This window comes from Lissotriton vulgaris, chromosome 2_1 (genome assembly GCF_964263255.1).
Source record: "Lissotriton vulgaris chromosome 2_1, aLisVul1.2, whole genome shotgun sequence".
Classification (NCBI taxonomy): Eukaryota; Metazoa; Chordata; class Amphibia; order Caudata; family Salamandridae; genus Lissotriton; species Lissotriton vulgaris.
The window spans coordinates 1,413,202,601-1,413,220,960 of NC_141687.1; the positions used below are offsets into that span (position 1 = coordinate 1,413,202,601).

Sequence of the window (18,360 nt, forward strand, 5' to 3'; positions counted from 1 at the left end):
AGACTAGAGCCGCAGAGCCACACAGGGGATCTGTCCTTCGGAGGCTGCACAGCAGTAGTGTGCTCTCCCCGCACATGCAGCGCCCGATGCAGCCCAGGCCTCTCATGCCGCGCTGTGCCATGATTTTCACTCAGTGAGACTCTGAGTCTCACAGTCCATGCTGTCAGTGCCGTCATGGCAGCGCCGGTGTCCAACGCCAGCCGGGCAAAATAATTTACCGTGCATTCAGCTCAGGCTGGCTGCGGCAGGCAGCGCAACTAGTTTCAGTCTCTGGGACGGCCGACGGGGACATCATATCGACACTGGGCAGCACACCTCTCCAGTCAGTTGAGTCCCCCGCCGCTTCTCAGAGACCCTCACTTCCTGTCTGTTATGTGGTTAGCACCGGGCGGGAATTAATGCAGGCAGAGAGGCAGCAGCATGCCCTGGCAGATGAAAGTTTTGCAACATTGTAGAAAGCATTGGGAAAGCACTCCGAGAGCAGCACGATCATGGCAAATACTGTCTCCTGGAGTCCTGCTGGCAAGTCTGCGGGGAGCAAGCACTCAGCAGAGCAGCTGGCACACACAGGTGTCAGAGGCCCCAGTAAATCTCGCTGGGTTCACACATGGGGAGCTCGAGCTGCATTGTGCTTAAAAGCACAAGTTTCTGGTAACGTACATCCTGTAACAGCTCGTGGATTTTTCTTTTATTAGGCCAGTCTCTTAACAGCAGTCGCCCATGGTAGACCCGGCCCTGAGAAAAAAGTGCCGGTGCTTAGCACCGGAAAGCACCGGCACAAATTAAGCACTGCAGACCACACTTGTTACAGTCTTTCTTTTCAGTCAAACAGGGCTTTATGCGGCCTTATGCGATCTGGACCCACACCTATAGCATCACAAGACTTAAAAGAGTATTATAATGCAGGATATGCATTCGCATTTATAAAATTAATCACTAGATGGCACTGTTGGACAAGCAAGTTTCATCCAAGGAACTCCGACATTGTAACTTATATTAGTGCACTTAATGGATTGAATGGTCAAATTAGCCGAACCCATAGTGGGTGCCCATTTATTCAACCTTAAAATGATGATAGGCTTAATACGTTCTTTGTTTTTTAAGTACTCTCTGATCTCTGAATTAGATTCATTATTCCAATTCGCAATCTTACCCCCTGGGCCATATGTATCATCATGACCATTTGCGATTTCTAAATAGCGATTTTTAAGGAATCGCTACTTAGAAATCACAAAATGGTATTTATGTAACAAATCGCTTCTTTTTAGCGATTCCTTAACATTCCTAAATTGCGATTAGCAAATTGCTAATCGCAAATTTCCCATTCATTTCTATGGGCCTGGAGGCCCATAGGAATGAAGGGGAAATTTGCGATTAGCAATTTGCTAATCGCATTTTTGGAATATTTTCAAGGTTGCAGGGGTGTCACAAGAACACCCTGCTGCACCCCTGAAAATGACATGTGTGGGCATATGGCGCACATACATGCCCTTAGGGCATGTATGAGCGTCATATGGCACCTTTGGATTTTGAATAAATTGCTTTTGTAAAAGAATTCGCAACTTACCACCAACTAGAAGTTGGTGGTAATTTGCGAATCCTTATGGGCATTTTTTAATTAATTTTCCTTTGATGCATTGCATGTAAGGAATCGCACAATTTGCGTTTCCTTAAGTGCAATCGCAAAATAAGGAATGGCAAATTTTGCGATTCCTTATTTTGCTGCCAAAATATTTCATGCATACCATTTAGCAAATTAGCATTCGCAAAGGCCGCAATTCTGCGAATTTCGGCCTTTGCGAATGCTAATTTGCTTGATACATATGGCCCTATTTGCCGTCAAGGTAAAACAGGATGCTAAGATGAACTGGGAGGAAGTGGGACATTTCAGAGGCAGACTTCAGCATGCAAAGGGGAATTCAGATCCCTTTTTGAGGCAGTGCACACCCCAGATTGGCTGAGGTTAATACAACCCATTTTGTGGTGTCTGGAACCAAGGTAAAGGCATCACTTCATCTGTCTTTGTGGTGGATGGTCTGGCAGCGCAATATGCTGGCAGGAGAGGGGACAGTGTTATATCTTCCTGGAACCCTTGGGATATTTATAGAGTTTGCACCTATATGCAGGGTCGGTAATATGGCTTACTGTGCAATTTCCATTTGCAAACCCGGGATGTGCAATTTGCACACCAACTGTATGGAGAATGGGAATGCAGTTTGCGATGGGCCCTAAGAACTAATAGGCCGAATCGCAAATTATAGATTTGCAGGGGGTCACAACACCATGACCTTAATGAATATTGATTAAACAAGTCGCATTTTGCGACCACTGTGATTGGCTCCAAATGCAGGGTTGGAGGCCTGCAAGGAACAGCTGACACTGTGGCTGCATTTGTATGCTCAAACAGAAAACGTATTTTTTTAAAAGCAGCGCGTGCCAAATAAAGGGGACGGTCACGCTTTTTTCTTACAAAAAAAACTTGTTTGGGAAAACAAAAGTGGGGGGAGGGAGTCTCTTGGACAGGGTTGGATTGGGATCAAAAATCGGTCCCGGCACACCCCAAAAAAAGTGCCCCACATTTGCGAATTGCCTTTCGACAAAACACTGCTTCAGCGAAGTTTTATGAAAAGAAAGGGGGTGGGGCATGTTTTATTAACTTCACTTAGATAAAAAAAAATGCACAGATTAATTCACACTGCTGAACCACACATGAATGCAAGTGAGACCACTCCTGCTCAGCCCCTCAGCCCAGCCGCGGTCGGTAGTGTGAGTACCTGCAGGGCGGTGACGTGAGTTGGGGTAGGGGCAGGGTGGGGGGTAGTAATGTACTGATCACGGAGTTTTAGAGGTAAGTAAAGATATAAATAAATAAAACGAATTTCGTTGCACGCACTGCATCGCATTTGGGGATGCAGTGCAGGCAACGAAATTCGTTTTATTCATTTATATGTTTACTTACCTGTAAAGTTCCGTAATCCATACATTACTACCCCCCCACCCTGCCCCTCCACCTCCCCACGTCACCGCCCTGCAGGTACTCCCATTACCGACCGCGGCTGCCCCTGCCCCCGCTCAATCAGCACACATTAATGGGCCGGCCCAGCGAGAGAAAGGGATTGATACCTACGCCCATCTGTCTCTAGAAAGGCCACTCAGGCACCCACTGGGCAACTGGCGGCATCCTAACAGCACAGCTAGCCCTCAGACTCCCCAAAAAAGTATCCCACCGCTGGAACTTGGCTACCAGCCCTTCAGCCATTTCCTGAGTGCCCGCCTTACCAATCAGACGCTGCTCTTGGACCTCTATACCATCCTCTTCGTAAAATTGTACATGGTCAGTAACTCTTCAGTATTTTCCGACCACATTTGTAGTCATAAACCAGTGATACATTTCTCTGCAAAACTGAAATAGGAGGGGAACTTACCTTTCAAACCTCCTCCAATTAGCCAAACTGCAATTCGGACATAATTGCAAAAGCCGTTCGAAATTTTCTTACTATTAAGTCTTTTCTACATAAAAAGCTGTTTCATAGCTGCAAACCCTGTAATTTTGAAACCTGCAGGGTTTGGAATCATAAATTGGCTTTGGACATCACAACCAAATTATGCGGCAGGGTTGACTAAATTAAACATCAAGAAAAGGTCAATTATGAGGCAGAACCCTTCACATGTGTATTATTTTCCTATTTTGACATTTTAATTCATATGAATAATGTTTGGGCAAAGGTCTCACCCCATAAGTACTAGTTTAAGACACACAAACGTCAATCAGCAACTGAAAGCGAATACTAGTTATATTTTGCAATGGGTCTGCAATTATTTTACACTAAGGGCCGTATTTACAAAGAATTGGCGTAGGGCGGCGCCGCAAGCTATTCTGCTGCGCTTCCCTACGCCAATTCAAAAAAATAAGGAATGCACCGTATTTACCACATTCCTGTCATTCCTGTCCTTTCAGTTGGCACACAATTTGTAGCAGAGCACCCAAGCGTGTACTCTTGCGTCATGGTGCAAGGGCGTCCGTGTTGTTGGCATGATTGTTTTTGTGCAGGAAGGAGCACCTTCCTGCACAAAAGCAATCCTTGGGGCATTTTCCTCGTTCTATGTGTGCTTCAGAATGCAGCACATGTAGAAAGAGGAAAAAACTAGGAGAAATGTAAACATTCTTCTCGTTATACTTGCTGTGGGGAGGCATACGTTTTTGGTGCTGTACCAGATTTACATGATGGTGTTAATTTGGGACAGTGTCAAATTCCACTGCAATGCCCATGGAACACCTCATTGATGGAGAGTAAGGTAAAGCAGCACTTTGCGCTGCCTTGCCTTGCTCTACTCCATATCTTTGAGGCCATGCAAAGCCATGCAAGGTGGATTTGCTTCGCTTTATAGATTTGATTGAGAGGCCTGCGCCACTTGAGTGTCAAAAAAGTGACGCTCCGGTGGCGCAGGCCTCTTGTAAATGAGGGCCTATGGGTGGTGCTTCTTTTTTGTAATGTTTGATCCATTTGAGCAACCATCATTTTTTTTTTTTTTAGTTTAGAAAAATTTTATTGAAAGAATATGACATGAGCTTACAAAGTAAGACAAAGAAAATAACAAGCAAAAGTATACATCAAGATAATTAGAGGTATTAATATAAGCTACAAAAGGAAACATCAAAAATTGAGAATAAATATATGCAAAATTGGCAACTGGTATGATATAGGGTAATAAAAGATATACTAAATAAACATTGTAAATACAAGAAAAGCGAAAATAATATCAATATGTTTAACAAAATACAGGAATTCATGGAGGTTTAGGAACCATCATTTTTTTAAAGTTAAACTCTCAAATTGTGCAGCTGAAGGTGAATTGTTTGGTAAGTGGAATAAACTCATAATTATGTGGAAAGTGAATTTGCCTTCAAACTTACATGAATCTTAAGTCTATTCTGAAAGGTATAAAAGGGAGGTGGGTGGCTGGCTGTGCCAGGATAGCCCCGATTTAGTTTTCACCCCCCCCCCCACCATATTAATTCCCATGAATGAATGAATGAATGAAAATGGATTTTTAGAGCCCGAATTGCTGCCCTGAGGCGTCCAAGCGCTAGAGGAAACCAGATGGAAGTATGAATGAGGATAGCAGACTGGAAGGAGGGGGGTGGAGCTGAATTGTTAAGGAGGTTTGAACAGATGTGTTTTTAATTGTTTGTGGAAGGAGGCGAGGTCAGGGTTTGATCTCAAATGAAAAGGAAGGGAGTTCCAGATCTTAGAGGCGTTGAAGGTGCCCACGATGTTTTGGAATGTTTACATTGTAATTGTAGGTTAACTCCTATGTAAGGTTGGTGCCTTTCTTCGAGCTGCTTGCAATATTGCCACAACTCCTTTGATTTGCTCCTGCATTCTCTAAGACACTACCAACATCAGGAATGGATATTGCTATAAGTAGGGTTTCAAAAACTTTCACCTGGAAAAAGAACAATCATATAATTAAATGCCACTCACTTATAACTTTCCCACGGAATTTTGCAAATCTTGGAGAGAAAGGATGTGGCTTTATACTTAAGTAGATCCTGCTTCTGCCACCATGTTTTCATTTACTTTTTCACAGTCATTTTGCTTTTTGGCTTTTTTTAAAGTTGGTTCTTTTGTTTGAAACCAGTTTAGCTAGCAGTAACCACCAATGTGGCATAATCTCGTAGCAGCTGCCTACTCAATGATCATAAAAAATACCCTATGATCATGCGCAAGACTATTATTAATGACTATAAGTGAGAAAATATAAGATATTTTTGGTATGTATTACATGCAAACACTGTAGCCTTAGTTTTTTTATTAAAAAACACAAACTATTGATAAATAAATCTAAGTCAATAATAATTGCAGCCCTTACTTTACATCCAGGGCAGCACAAATCTTGCTCAAGACTATAGGCACTGATTACGAACGGTCCGGCAATGGTATGGTGTTTATTGCACCTGACAAAATCCTACTCGATTGAGTTTAATTGTTTTTTTCCGGTGTGATATATACTACCCAATTCCGAGTTTTGGGGGAATAACGTGCAGATTTTGATACTTACTATTCTGGAAAATACAGTCATTTTTCCCAGATAAATATTGACAGGTTTGACCTGTTGACATTTATCACAAAACTCAGAATTGTGTTATGTGAGGTGACAGCAATTATAACTGTCTTAATTTTGGTTCTCAAGTAAGCGAATCCTGCTCTGAGGTACACCGTAATGATGTCTGCTAAGATCACGATAGCTCCAAAGGGAGACAACATTCAGTACAGAATATGGGGCTAAATGAAGAATTTTTGGTTCATGGTCCCTATGATAATTTACCAAGCAAGAAATGCAAATACTCTTTTCAGGGTAGGTTTCAAACATTTTTCACAACTCACATTTGTCCCAAAGCCTTGGTCACTGGTGTTATTCAGTATTTACATCAGGCATCTCCCTGAACTTCTGCGCTATTCAAGGATGGGTGTCACACACATGCAGTGCTAGCAGAGGATATAAGAAGGTCTCATGAGAGACCTGTCTTAATTTTCCCTAAGTGAGTTATTGAATAAAGACAAGAAACAGCAATTTCTGCATTAAAATGTGAAACGCCAAATTCATGGGTTTCCCACTATTTCTAGAAACATTCTCTTTGGATGAGTACGGGAGGCTCAAATGGTGATCAATTGTTCAAATCCAAAACTATTGTGATCTAGACGGGAAACAGTAGATGAACATATCATTGACGGCCAATGGTTAGGGTTGACCATGGAATGAAAATATTAAGAAACATTTATCACACTAAGATGTCACAGAGGTCCCTTATCGAGTTGGTTGTTGGCGAGTAGTTTGTGAGTCTCTAAGAGGCTTATCAGGTCCTCAGGCATGTAGCACTTGTTTGATTTAATTTCCAAGCGTATAAGGCCTTCCAAGTATCATACTCTTAGAATGCTCTCTTGAGTGACCCTTAGACTGTATGAAGGTTGACCCGCCGGGCGCCTGTAGCTCTCCCCCGCCATTGTAAATGCTCTAAACAGAATTATGTAAAATGTGCGTTCTTTCTTATGTAATTATCCTTCTGTCTTGCGAACTGTCACCTCCAGCTCTCGGTGTGCAAATACCTGACCAATGTAAAGGACTCAATATCAGTCTGCATCATATGTAAGCTCAAAATGAAGTAAAGTAAATTAAGAAATCTTTTTAAAATAAAAAAGCCAGATTTAGCCAATAAATCAATAACATTTCTTTAGATATGTATTTGATTAGACCTGTCATGATCCAGGGGGTTGAAGAAGGCAGTCAAGTTTAGAGACTAAGGTCTAATTTTGTCCTTTGCCTTACATTTTCTTGGGGTGATTCTACACACCTTTGTTGGGTCTTGGCCCACAATGCCTAACTTTAAAAAAAAGAATTGCAGTGGCCCAAAGTTATGTCTTAGGAGAATGTACTGCCAAATGATGACGTTGCCAAATGCCAAGTATGCCTATTTTTTATCCCACTTCACAATTCTTTCTCTCTCTCCACCCTACACTTCCTGGGCTGGTTCACAAAGCATTTTGACTGATGCTACTGCCTGCCCTTGAAAGAGTAGTTATGTAGGTGGTGATGTCTGACAATAATATGTATGTATATTCAAGGCAGACGACAGTTGATGTGCAGTAACACCACAACAATGTATTATAATTATACACGCCAATAAGCAATGCAAAAAAACACTAAAAAAGAAACAACACACAAATGCAACAATAACCCAACAACCAATATACAATACAGCACCAAAATGCAAAAAACAGAAAACGGCAATAAAACAAGAATACATAATAACATGAAAACATAACACAATGACACACCAATACACAACCACACGCTAGCACACATTTTCAATTGTGTTGGGTTAGGTCGTGTTGCGCTTTTTGTGTTATGTAAGTGTGGTGTGGTGTTATTGTGTTAGGTTGCTGTGCTAATATTGTAGTTTTGTTTCGTTTTGTTGTGTTACTTTGTGGAATATTGTTGTGGTTTTGCAATAGTGGCCTATGGCATAGTTACCATTTATTATGTTTGTTCTTTTGTGGTATTGCTGTGGTCTGTTTTTAAGTGTGTTATTGTGTTATTTTATGTTAGGATTTTTTGTCATTTTGTGTTGCATTTTGGTTCATGTTGTGATTTGTTATACGTTATGTGGTGGTGTGTTGTTGTTTGTTCTCCTACAGTGGTGGGCAAAACTAGAGGTGGAAGGGTGCAATAAAATTAATCGACTGCGCACAAACCACTGAGATATCCTGGATGACTTTAGCGCTGCTGGAACCCGATACGACAATAATTTTTGGTGCCCCCACACCCTGTGACCGCCTTCTCAGGTTCTATCACTTCCCCCAGGCGAAAGTGCCCCTCATCTCTCTAGCCATAAGTTATTGCTAAAAACAGCCCACCTCCCCGAGGTTAGCGCCTCCTCCACAGGTCAGCGCCCAGTGCTGTCGCACCAGTCGCACTGCCCTAAAGCCGGCCCTGGAGATATCTACACTGCTTGCAGGCTTGAATATTGTTGTACCTTTGTGTAAAATGAACTTTTCTTGCCTGTCCTGTGCAGAAGCTATTCATAAATCTGAAGACTATAATTTTCAGAGCTTTAGACCTGCCACCTTGTAACAAGTATTAAAATTTGCCTTACAAACATGAACAAAATCAGGCATCTTCGCTAAAATTATTTTCAGATATAGAACATTCTCGAATGAGAAATGAGAATGTATAGCATAAGTGGTCCTACAAATCAAACTCACTTGTCCTAAAAGAATTGGTAAATTGTTGCACTGTAAGTAAGCATATTGGGCTCCTGTGACAGAGCTTCATTTTGTTATATTTTGGAGCAAATAGCTTACACCTGCAAAAAGTGGCACGTGCCAATAATAAAGGTTGGTGGTAGGTTAATTTTAAAAATGTACCTGATGCCACTGGCCGCCTCTCACATCGCGTCGCTCCTGCTGGCCTCTACCTGGTCCCAGCAGCCACTGGGACACAGACTTCCATCCAATCCCCATGCTGCAGAGCAGCGCGGGGATTGGCTGAATGGGCACGAAAGACGCTCTGGTCAGGTCTTTGAGTCTGTGGGGTTTCTCCAGCCTGGCTGTTCAATGCAGCCAGGCTGGAGAAACTAAAGTGCACATGAGTGTTTTGGTCGGCCTGAGACAGCCGGCCAAACACATATGTGTACTTATGGAGTGCACAAGCACTTCTCCTCCAAGTTGGCTCAGAGCAGGAAAACAAAATTATTTTTGTATGCTGGTTCTGTGCCAGGCAGCGGGGCGATGCTCCTCCACCAATGCGGAGGAGCTACCACTGCCTGCAAACGACTAATATGGAACAAAACCAAAAAGATTTTCAGAATCTATAATTACTGATTCTAATTGTTATTTCTTTAAGAATGTCTTGGAACTCCAAGCCAAGCTCCTCATAATCTCAATTTTTGGCATTTGGTGAGAGTTCTTACTTTTTTCTTTAAATTTCAAATTCCCGATAAATAGACTGAGTTGTGTCGCAGCAGAATTCCGTGCTCTTAGTAACACCATGTGTCAGTGATGGTAAGAGGGATATGACTGCAAAATGTTGTCAGTGACGCACTCACACATTTGATTGTACTAGTTTCATACAGAGCGAAAGTAGAGGACAAGAGCGCGGTCTAAGTTTTAAGTTGTCAATTTGGAATCAGGAGATGTGAATGTTAATTTCAACCTCACAGATTTACAGGTATTGTGTGATGGATGTATGCATCATGTAGGAAAGTGGAACATTATGTGGTATGGCTGGGTAGCCTTACTCTGTAATATTATTGCAATACCCCATAGATGGTCCTTGGATTAACACTAAGATATCCTTACCTCAGGCAGAGTAAGGTTATAGTAACTGCAGATACATCGGATGCTCTAACAACTGGACCTGTGCCAGCTTCTCGAGATACACTATCTCTTCCTGTCTCTACATATGTAATGTAATGCTATCTTTATTTTTCTTTTTTATTGTATTCTCTTTTTTTATGGATCCAACTTTAGGGTGGGGGCGGGAGGAAAAATACATCAAATCTTTTACCTCTGAGAGGCTTTGAAATGTATGTATTGTTTATTGTGATGAAATAAAAATTTGAAATAAAAAAAAGAAATCCTTAGCTCAGTCCTGGCGAAGTGGCAAAGAGCAGTCAGGCTTTACTAGAAGAACATGTGTTAAGCATTTCAGAGTACCAACATGGATGATAAGTGATTGGCACGACTTGAGAGAAATCTGTCACCAATTTATGAAAATTGAGTGTATTTTTATCTTGATTTAGACACCAAAACAAACTTAATAGCATACATATAACTTGAGTTATAGATTTTTAAAGCAATATTAAATAAGTGCTGGGGAAATACATAGAAAAGATGACATTGCGGTCCATGGGAGAAACCACTAGTGTCAATTGGTCACTTGTAGTTTGATTTATGTGGAACGTTTACAGGGATATGGTTATGCGGGCCCAGTACCAGGCCACAACAGTTATATCATTTTCACCTACTCTGTGGAGTCCGGGTGCAAAGTTGTCCTGGCTTGGTGCTGTATGGGAGCTGCAGTGGTGCTGATTTTACCGCTTACACAGCACTACAAGAAACAGAATGCAAAAACGCAACAGATACACAGCTGCTGACATTGGATGATGGTTGCACGGTGTTCTCTGTAGATGCAGTGTTGAGTGTGGGGGTTGGTTACTAGATTGGTGGCCAACAAGCCTTGGTAGCTATAAGCACAGTTAAAAAGTACTGGAACTTCACTGGGTCCAGGTAAATGAGGTAGCAGCCTGAAATTTTAGGACAGGCAAGACTACAACTTCCATGAGGCCCTGGACTACTTGTATTTGGTAGATCCTACTGAGTGCCCGATGGCCAGCGATTCTTTGGATCAGGCAAGTGTTTTACCTTCAGTTTGCAGGGGGCTAGTGCCACTAGCCCAGGAGAGTTGAGGGTGATTCTGGCTTCCACAAGGGTTCATCTTTTTAGGAGTGCCAAGTTTTAGCCAAGGATGAGGATCCTTCTCTCAGTTCCAGGTATGTTGTAACACAGACAAAGCACCCTTCTTTTGCTTTGGTACTGTGGGCCTAGCCCTGTTGTTGGCAACATGGGTTTCCTCTTGGTCCTTCTTTGATGCAAGTTGTTCAGATCTGAGGTTCTAGAGTCATGGGGAGGCCTTAAATCCTGGACTTAGGGGAGGTAGGGGGGTTGGGTGCAAGTAGCCAATGGGTAGCTAGTCGCTGCAGCTAGTCTGCCCCTGAGGTGACTACATATGGGGGTGTATGTCACCTTTTCTACCCAGAACCCTCTAGTCTGTCATTTATAAAGATGAAATAAATCAAATTGTAGTGTAAATACCAGGTTGCCCACCCTGGAGATATGGCTTGCCTTCTGGGGGTATACACCTACCTGTATAGCTAATTTCCCACCCGCTCAGGTGCAAATGTACTTGGAGTCGGGAGAGGGATCTTTTCTGCACTGGGAGTCTGCACTGGGAGTCAGCCCTGATGCATATCAGAAGTGTGCAGCCTTTGATGGTCACCGCATTGATGTGCTACTTCACAAGCCTGCTTGGGAGGAGGGTGGTATGGTCTCCTTCTTACCCAAGCCTTTGTTCCCAGCTCCTGGGAGTGATCACACTACCTTACAGGAGGTCACAATCCTGCCTTGACAGCATCAGATGTGGGAAAGTGCAGGCTGGTCAGCCAAAGTACAGAGAAGCTGGGACAACCAGGTGGACAGCCTCTAATGTGCCACCTGGGTGCATGCCCCATCACCCAGGGCATGCAAATCATGTCAGGGGTGAGAAGGGACGCTGTTTGATACCAAACATGACATGTTTTAGTGGAAACATAATAGAGCTGCCAATCTTAAGAGTGCCCGGTTGGCAGCCCATGTTATCCTATAGACCGCTGACACTTACAGTAGATTCCAATGGGGAACACCACCATAGGGACATATAGGCTTGCACTAATATGCCCTCACTTTTATTATTCTGCACCCTGCCTCCTGGGGTGAGGCAATCTACCTTAGGGGGGGCTGAACTAAAGTAACGGTAATGCATTTGACTGTGCCATACATGGTGAGGGCACCGTCGAGTTTGAGCAGTTTGCACTGTTCCTGCAGTCAGAAATGGCAGGCCTGCTGTCATTAGCATGCTTGGATCACCCAGGGTGGTACAAAACAGTGCTTCAGCCCTGGGGACCCCTTTACCATCTATGCCCTGGGTACCCCTGGCACCATATGCTAGGGATTTATAACGGGTAAAGTCTTTGCTAAGTTTCCAAGTCAAACATAACAGTTTTAGGAGAGAGCGCAGGCAATGGGGTCTGGGCAGCAGATGCCAGTGCATTATCAGAGTCATAGCCATCAGCATTTGGAGAAAAAGGTGGGCGGTGACCATACAAAAAGGGGCACTTTCCTACAATGTATGAATGTGGGACTGGTAAAGGGTAAACCTAACCTACGGCAGCAAAGCACTATACAGGGTGAAAGGCAAGCATACAGTCAATGAGAAATAGGAGCGGACGCTGGTTATTGGAGTGTTACTGCATCATGGTGTAGTGCTCTTTAAAGAGGTGCATCTTCAACTCTTTCCTAAACTGGAGCAGCACTGGGGGCCCTGATGGATACATGGATGTTGTTCCGATTCTGGGTGCCCAGAAGGAAAAGGCCTGCTGCATTTGAAAGGCCTGTGAAGATGGAAGAACCGCTTTATTCCCCACTGCATAATGCCAGTAACTGCTAAAACTGAGAGTGCAGAGAAATAAGGTAAATGTTGCTCTGGATCTATGTAAGTTGCTGTCTAAAAAATATTAGTAGTTATAGGCTGTCCTGGAGCAATGGCATTACGGCTCTATTATATGGTATATGTGCTGAAATCCAATCGAATTCAAATCAAACGTATACATAGCAGAGATAAGGAAATCAAAGTTGTTTGAATGGTGCAAGAGTTTGGAAGACTGGTTCATTGTCTATCACTAGTTCAAAGTAGCACGTAGATAATGATATATGTTTAGCATCACCTATTACTTTGTTAATCTTATCCAATCATGCAAGCAGGTGTTCACATCTCCATGTGTGCCTGTCACTTTGAATCCGTTTACCCCATTTATACAGTCTCACAATAAAGCCACTTGGGGTAAACTATTTTCGTACTTAAAATTTTTTTTTAGGAGTTTTATATAGTGCGAACTAAACCTGAAGATATTGGGTATCAGAGCGCTTTGCATAGCACCAGTTTTGTTACATGAGGACACATTCATCTTTGTTAGGCACAGGAAGATTAAGTGATTTGCCCAGAATCACAGGATGTTGAGCGTCATTGCCGAGACTCAAACCCGGTTCCCCAGCTTCGACATCGACCACTCTAGCTGTAAGGCTACATCCTGTAGCGTAATTGTGCTTCTGTACTCACCTGCTTCACACCGTCAGAAGGAGGGGCAATTTTCCCCATGCCCCGCAACACACTATGGGCAAGGCTGCAGGCATGAGGAACATGTCCAGTACTTAATTTGTAAAACAATAAGTGCCACGCCCCTCGTCAGGAGGCCACCGAAGCTTGCACCACCTATTGCCCCTATGAGCAAAGCCATCACAGTACTCACACAGCTTCTAATCATCACACTGCGACAAGTGTGACAATTCAGACTGTTCGAGGCCCCCAAAGCTATAAGAATGTCTTGGGACACAGGTATGATTTGTTTTTCATGTATATTGAATTAATAAAATAACTGTTGTTCTGTTTATCTGTAAATCATACAAACCGTGCCACCATGTGGCAGCTGTGGTAAGTGCAGGTGTTGGCAATTAAGTGCAGGTGCCGAGCACCAGAAAACACCAGCACAAATAAAGCACTACATGTTTCACAGTGCATTTCATTTAATCCTAGCCCATGCTATGAAACAGGCCATACCCACATTGACAAGCCACTCTTGCAGCTGACTAGATGTGAGTGACGGGCACATATAGGTCTGGAGAGCACATGCTGTGCGCCCTGCACCCAAAAGTCTCCCACCTGGCTACTAGTGCCAATCGGGCAGTGCTACTGAAGTGGTGACAGCCGGGTCCCATAGTTCTCCACTGCTCCATCTGAGTTGCAGCCTGTCTGTCAGAGCTGCGCCAGTAGGCTGAGGAGAACAGCTGTTAGCTCAGTCCGAGCACCCCACCCTGCTACAAGTGTTGCCGAATATCACTATACTTACAGCTGGGTGAGAACTTTTAAGATAATAAAAATGTATTTTACATTGTTTCACTTTTGCACATTAGATTATATCACAGGACTCAGTGGCCTTTATTAGAATTAGTTAATCACACTCCTCTGGCCTGGCGATTTTATTAATACCTCAAGAGGCAAGTCAGCTGCATTGTGCACCCTGTACAGGCCTATATTTTTTATAGATGGAGCAACATTATGGCCCTATAACAATATACAAGAGGAATTCTTGTATGGTGTGCATCATTAATAGAAATGTTTCACTGGTGCTCTCAAACGTGATGACAATGACAAAGGAAGCACAGTGAAGAAAATGAATTGTCTAGAATCACACAGTTTGATCAAGCTGGAAAGCAAGGAAGTAGCCAGAAAATTAAAATGCCACCCATTTGAAATATATCTCAAATCAGACCGAGCGAGCGAAGCGAGCCAATGCAAGCTTCCTAAGAGTTCCTTTTACTCGCCTTCCATCTGTCCATCCATTTACCTTTCTATCTATTCATTCAATTATCTGTCCATACTTTCACCTTTACATATACACACCCATTGCCCCATCCATCTTTTCACCCATCCACTCATCAATATGTTCATGTATTCACTCTTCATCTGTGCATACTACAATACTCTCATCCATGCACTCTTTCGCCAGTTAAACCTCTCACTCCATCCGGTCATTCATTTATCCTTTCATCCTTCCTTTCATCTTTCTTCCATCTTTCCCTTCACGTTTGCTTCCTTCCTGTCACCCTTCATTTCGCCTTCTGTTCTTTTTTCCCTTTGTATCTACCAATCTTTTTCTCTCAGCCTCACTTTTCCTTTCATATCTTTCAATGCTCATTGTTTTTCAATATGTTCCTCTCTGCGTTTTTTACTATTTAATGGCATTTTGTCTGCAGACATAGGAGGCCCATAAACATTTAATGTGTATGAGAACTCAGCTCACCAACTTATCAGACGCAGTGGAAGCCCCTGTTTAAGCTGCTAAGCAGGGGATGGAGGAGGTTCCCTATGTCCCTGCTGGAAGGTCCTGGTTGAAACCAGGTTTTCTAAGTAAACATTGTGAAAATCACCCGAAATATGGGTCTCGTAATCTTTCCCACCTGCCCTGGAGACAATTTTTATTAGTGACCCAAGAGGCAAGTCCGTTGTCTATGTCTCCTATAGAGAACATTTACTATTATAGATGGAGAAGCATTACGGTCTTTTAAACCACATATGAGAGAGATGTATGTACAGTGCGCATCCTGAACTGAGATACTTCAAGGTGCTCTCAAATAAGGTGATCATGGGAAAGGAGGCGCGGCGAAGAAAGTAGTGGCCCAGCTGAGACAGAAACCAGCTTCTCTGGGCAAGGAACCCACAACTAGTTTTTATTCTGGGCCTCATAAAAGCTTCTGACTGTCCTGATCTTCTCCATTGCTCTAAATACTGCACCTTTCACAGGTGTTCGGTGTGTTCCATAACATACGCACAAGTGCTTGGAAGCATTTCAATTTGAAGTGGGCACTAGACAGAAAAATTATAACATAATATTGCCTCCTAGTTATGCTATGTTATGCAGTGGTACACTGTGGCCTGACACATTTTGAAGAAGCATACACAACCGCACACTGCTAGCACTAGTCTGGTTAGGCTGCCTTTCTTTGCAGTCTTGAGCTGCTTATTATAATCTCTATTGTGTCAGTAACAACATGTAAAATGTATATATATATATATATATATATATATATATATATATATATATATATATATATATATATATATATATATATATATATATATATATATATATATATATATATGTAATATAATATATGTAATATAACTTTATGCGTCTTGGTTGCTCATCACTTAATTGAATTCACCTGTCGCACCATTGATAAGGCACATAAGGGCTCCCCCGGCCTATGGGCTGAACTATGAAGTAGCCCCCTTTTTTTCTCGAATATTCCCAAGGCCCGCAGGTTATACTGTGCTTCCGTTCCAGGCCGGATCTTTAATAAACTCAAGTACATGCCTTCCTAGCAGCTGAGCTAAATCAACACTGAGGACCGTTACCTCGGAGAGTCCACCTTCCACCCAGCTCGGCGCCTTGAAGACCGGGAACTTGAAGTAAAGGGGGCTGCCCACCGCTGCGGAGGGCAGGAGGTCCATCTCGGGCAGGTGGTCGCCGAAGCTCTGGTCAAAGATCCGGCTGGGCCTGTAGAAGGAGTAGAAGGGGCGCCGAGCCCAAGGGTGCTGGATGGAGATGTCCATGGCCCGTCGCTCAAAGGTGCCACCAGCCCAGAGAGGAAAAGATGACAAGTGGCCGGAGCAAACACGGGGCCTTTTTATAGGCGCGCGCCCGCCGCCCGAACCTTCTGGAACTGTGGGGTCAGGCTTTTCATTATCTCGCGCACTGTCTCGTTTCATTCAACCGGCAAAGATTGTTTCTGGGGGCGGGGGTGTCACGGGGCTGGGCGTCTGGGGACACAACTGTACGCGGCTACTTCACGATTGACAAAAAAAGCGGGGGCACTGCTGACCAGCAACCGCGGTGTTATTATAAAAACAATCCCCAGCATAACATAACTTGGCCGCTGCCCTTCTTGGCTCGGATACCACATGCCTCTCTTGGGCTACCAGGCTGACAGTCAGTAGTTTTGTACAAATTGCGTGCAAAGTAGACAGGGTGTCTGTGTGCATGCCCACACACAGCAAAATCACAGCCTCCACGCCAAGGGTGACCAAACTAGGTCCAGAAGGGCCGACCCATGCCGGATTCGTCATACCCACGCAAGATACATTTTCCTATTAAGATTCTAAAATTGCCTATCTGTATCTAATAACGTTTTTGTTTAGAAGACAAGACTGTTGGTGGGTGTTAGCATTGCATTGATGGTTTGTAGGCAAAACTGACACCCTCCGAGATTGAACTTCTAACCCAAATGTACACAGCGAAATGTCAGCTACATAAAATCCTGAAGTAAGGAAAAATAGAGCAATCATTTCTAACGACTGGGAGAATAGGAAATCAATGTACAGTAAAGAATATTAATTCACCGAAATGCAAATGTACCCTGCCTTATTCTTTATACAACCAGGATGTTTTGTTCTGAGTAGCCGTGTCTAACTCTTACGGTCGGTATGACTCTTGAATTCTCCAGATATACTTACTTTAAAAAGTTGCATGAATCAGGAACAATTAATTCAAATGGGAATCATTTACACGTTAGTTCCTTATGCTCGAATGATGGCATGCGTCTTTCTCCCGCCTGACCACTCACCTGCTCCTCTCTGCTCAACACACAAAAACGTAAAATGTACACATATGCATATGGGTGCTTGATATAACATTCTTGCCCTTAGAGGCCGTCAGGAAGGCTCAGCGAGTTAAACTCACTGCTAAATTAGCTGTTATCTGCAAGTCACGAGTTCAGATTCTGAGAAGTCCAACTCAATCTTCAGTCTTTCCCAGGGTTTTAAACCGAACACCATAACATTTTGTACAGGTTCTTTACTGCTATTGGAAGTAGCAGAAATGCAACATCAAGCATTGGATAAAAAACGAATTATTAATATTTAGGACAGGAATGACTTAGAATGTTGGTTACTTTCTCCCATCTCTGCGATATTTGATTAATAAAAGATTAATAGTGCTTCTAACTTCATTCCTGGGTCCCGGTTAAAGACTTTTAGATGTTGATTATGAGTTTGGCGGTTCAGTGGACTGCCAAACTCATGGCGGCAGTCCCTAGACCGCCAGACTGCCGGTCCACCGGCTGTATTACGATTATGGCAGTGGGACCACCTTAGGCCCACCGCAACCTCTAGAGATCATATACAAAGGCGGCTAGGGGCTCTATTTTCCTGGGTTTTATGGATCTGTCCACGGCCTTTGACCTAGTCAATAGGTCAAGGCTGTGGACAATGCTCCTGGAGCTGGGCCTGGATCGGCCTCTTGTATATTTTCTGGTCGAGCTGCACAAGGACTTAAAAGCCTCAATTAGGATGACGAATGAGGGGAAATGCACGTCAAGCTTTAAGTCCGGTAGAGGGGTGGGACAGGGATGCATTTTGGCCCCCATGTTGTTTACGCTGTATATCAACTCGTTGGCGATAAACCTGTTATCAGCGACTCCTGACATC

At 43.3% G+C, this 18,360-nt stretch overlaps 1 protein-coding gene across 1 annotated transcript in view; it reads right to left on the minus strand.

Moving 5' to 3' along the window:
• CRYAB (crystallin alpha B) overlaps positions 1-16,644 on the minus strand; it is a 51,187-nt gene extending 34,543 nt beyond the window's left edge. The window contains exon 1 of the mRNA XM_086958851.1: positions 16,291-16,644. Coding sequence (XP_086814977.1) covers positions 16,291-16,644 — 354 coding nt within the window. The remainder of the gene's footprint in view (positions 1-16,290) is intronic.
• Positions 16,645-18,360: the final 1,716 nt, after the last annotated feature.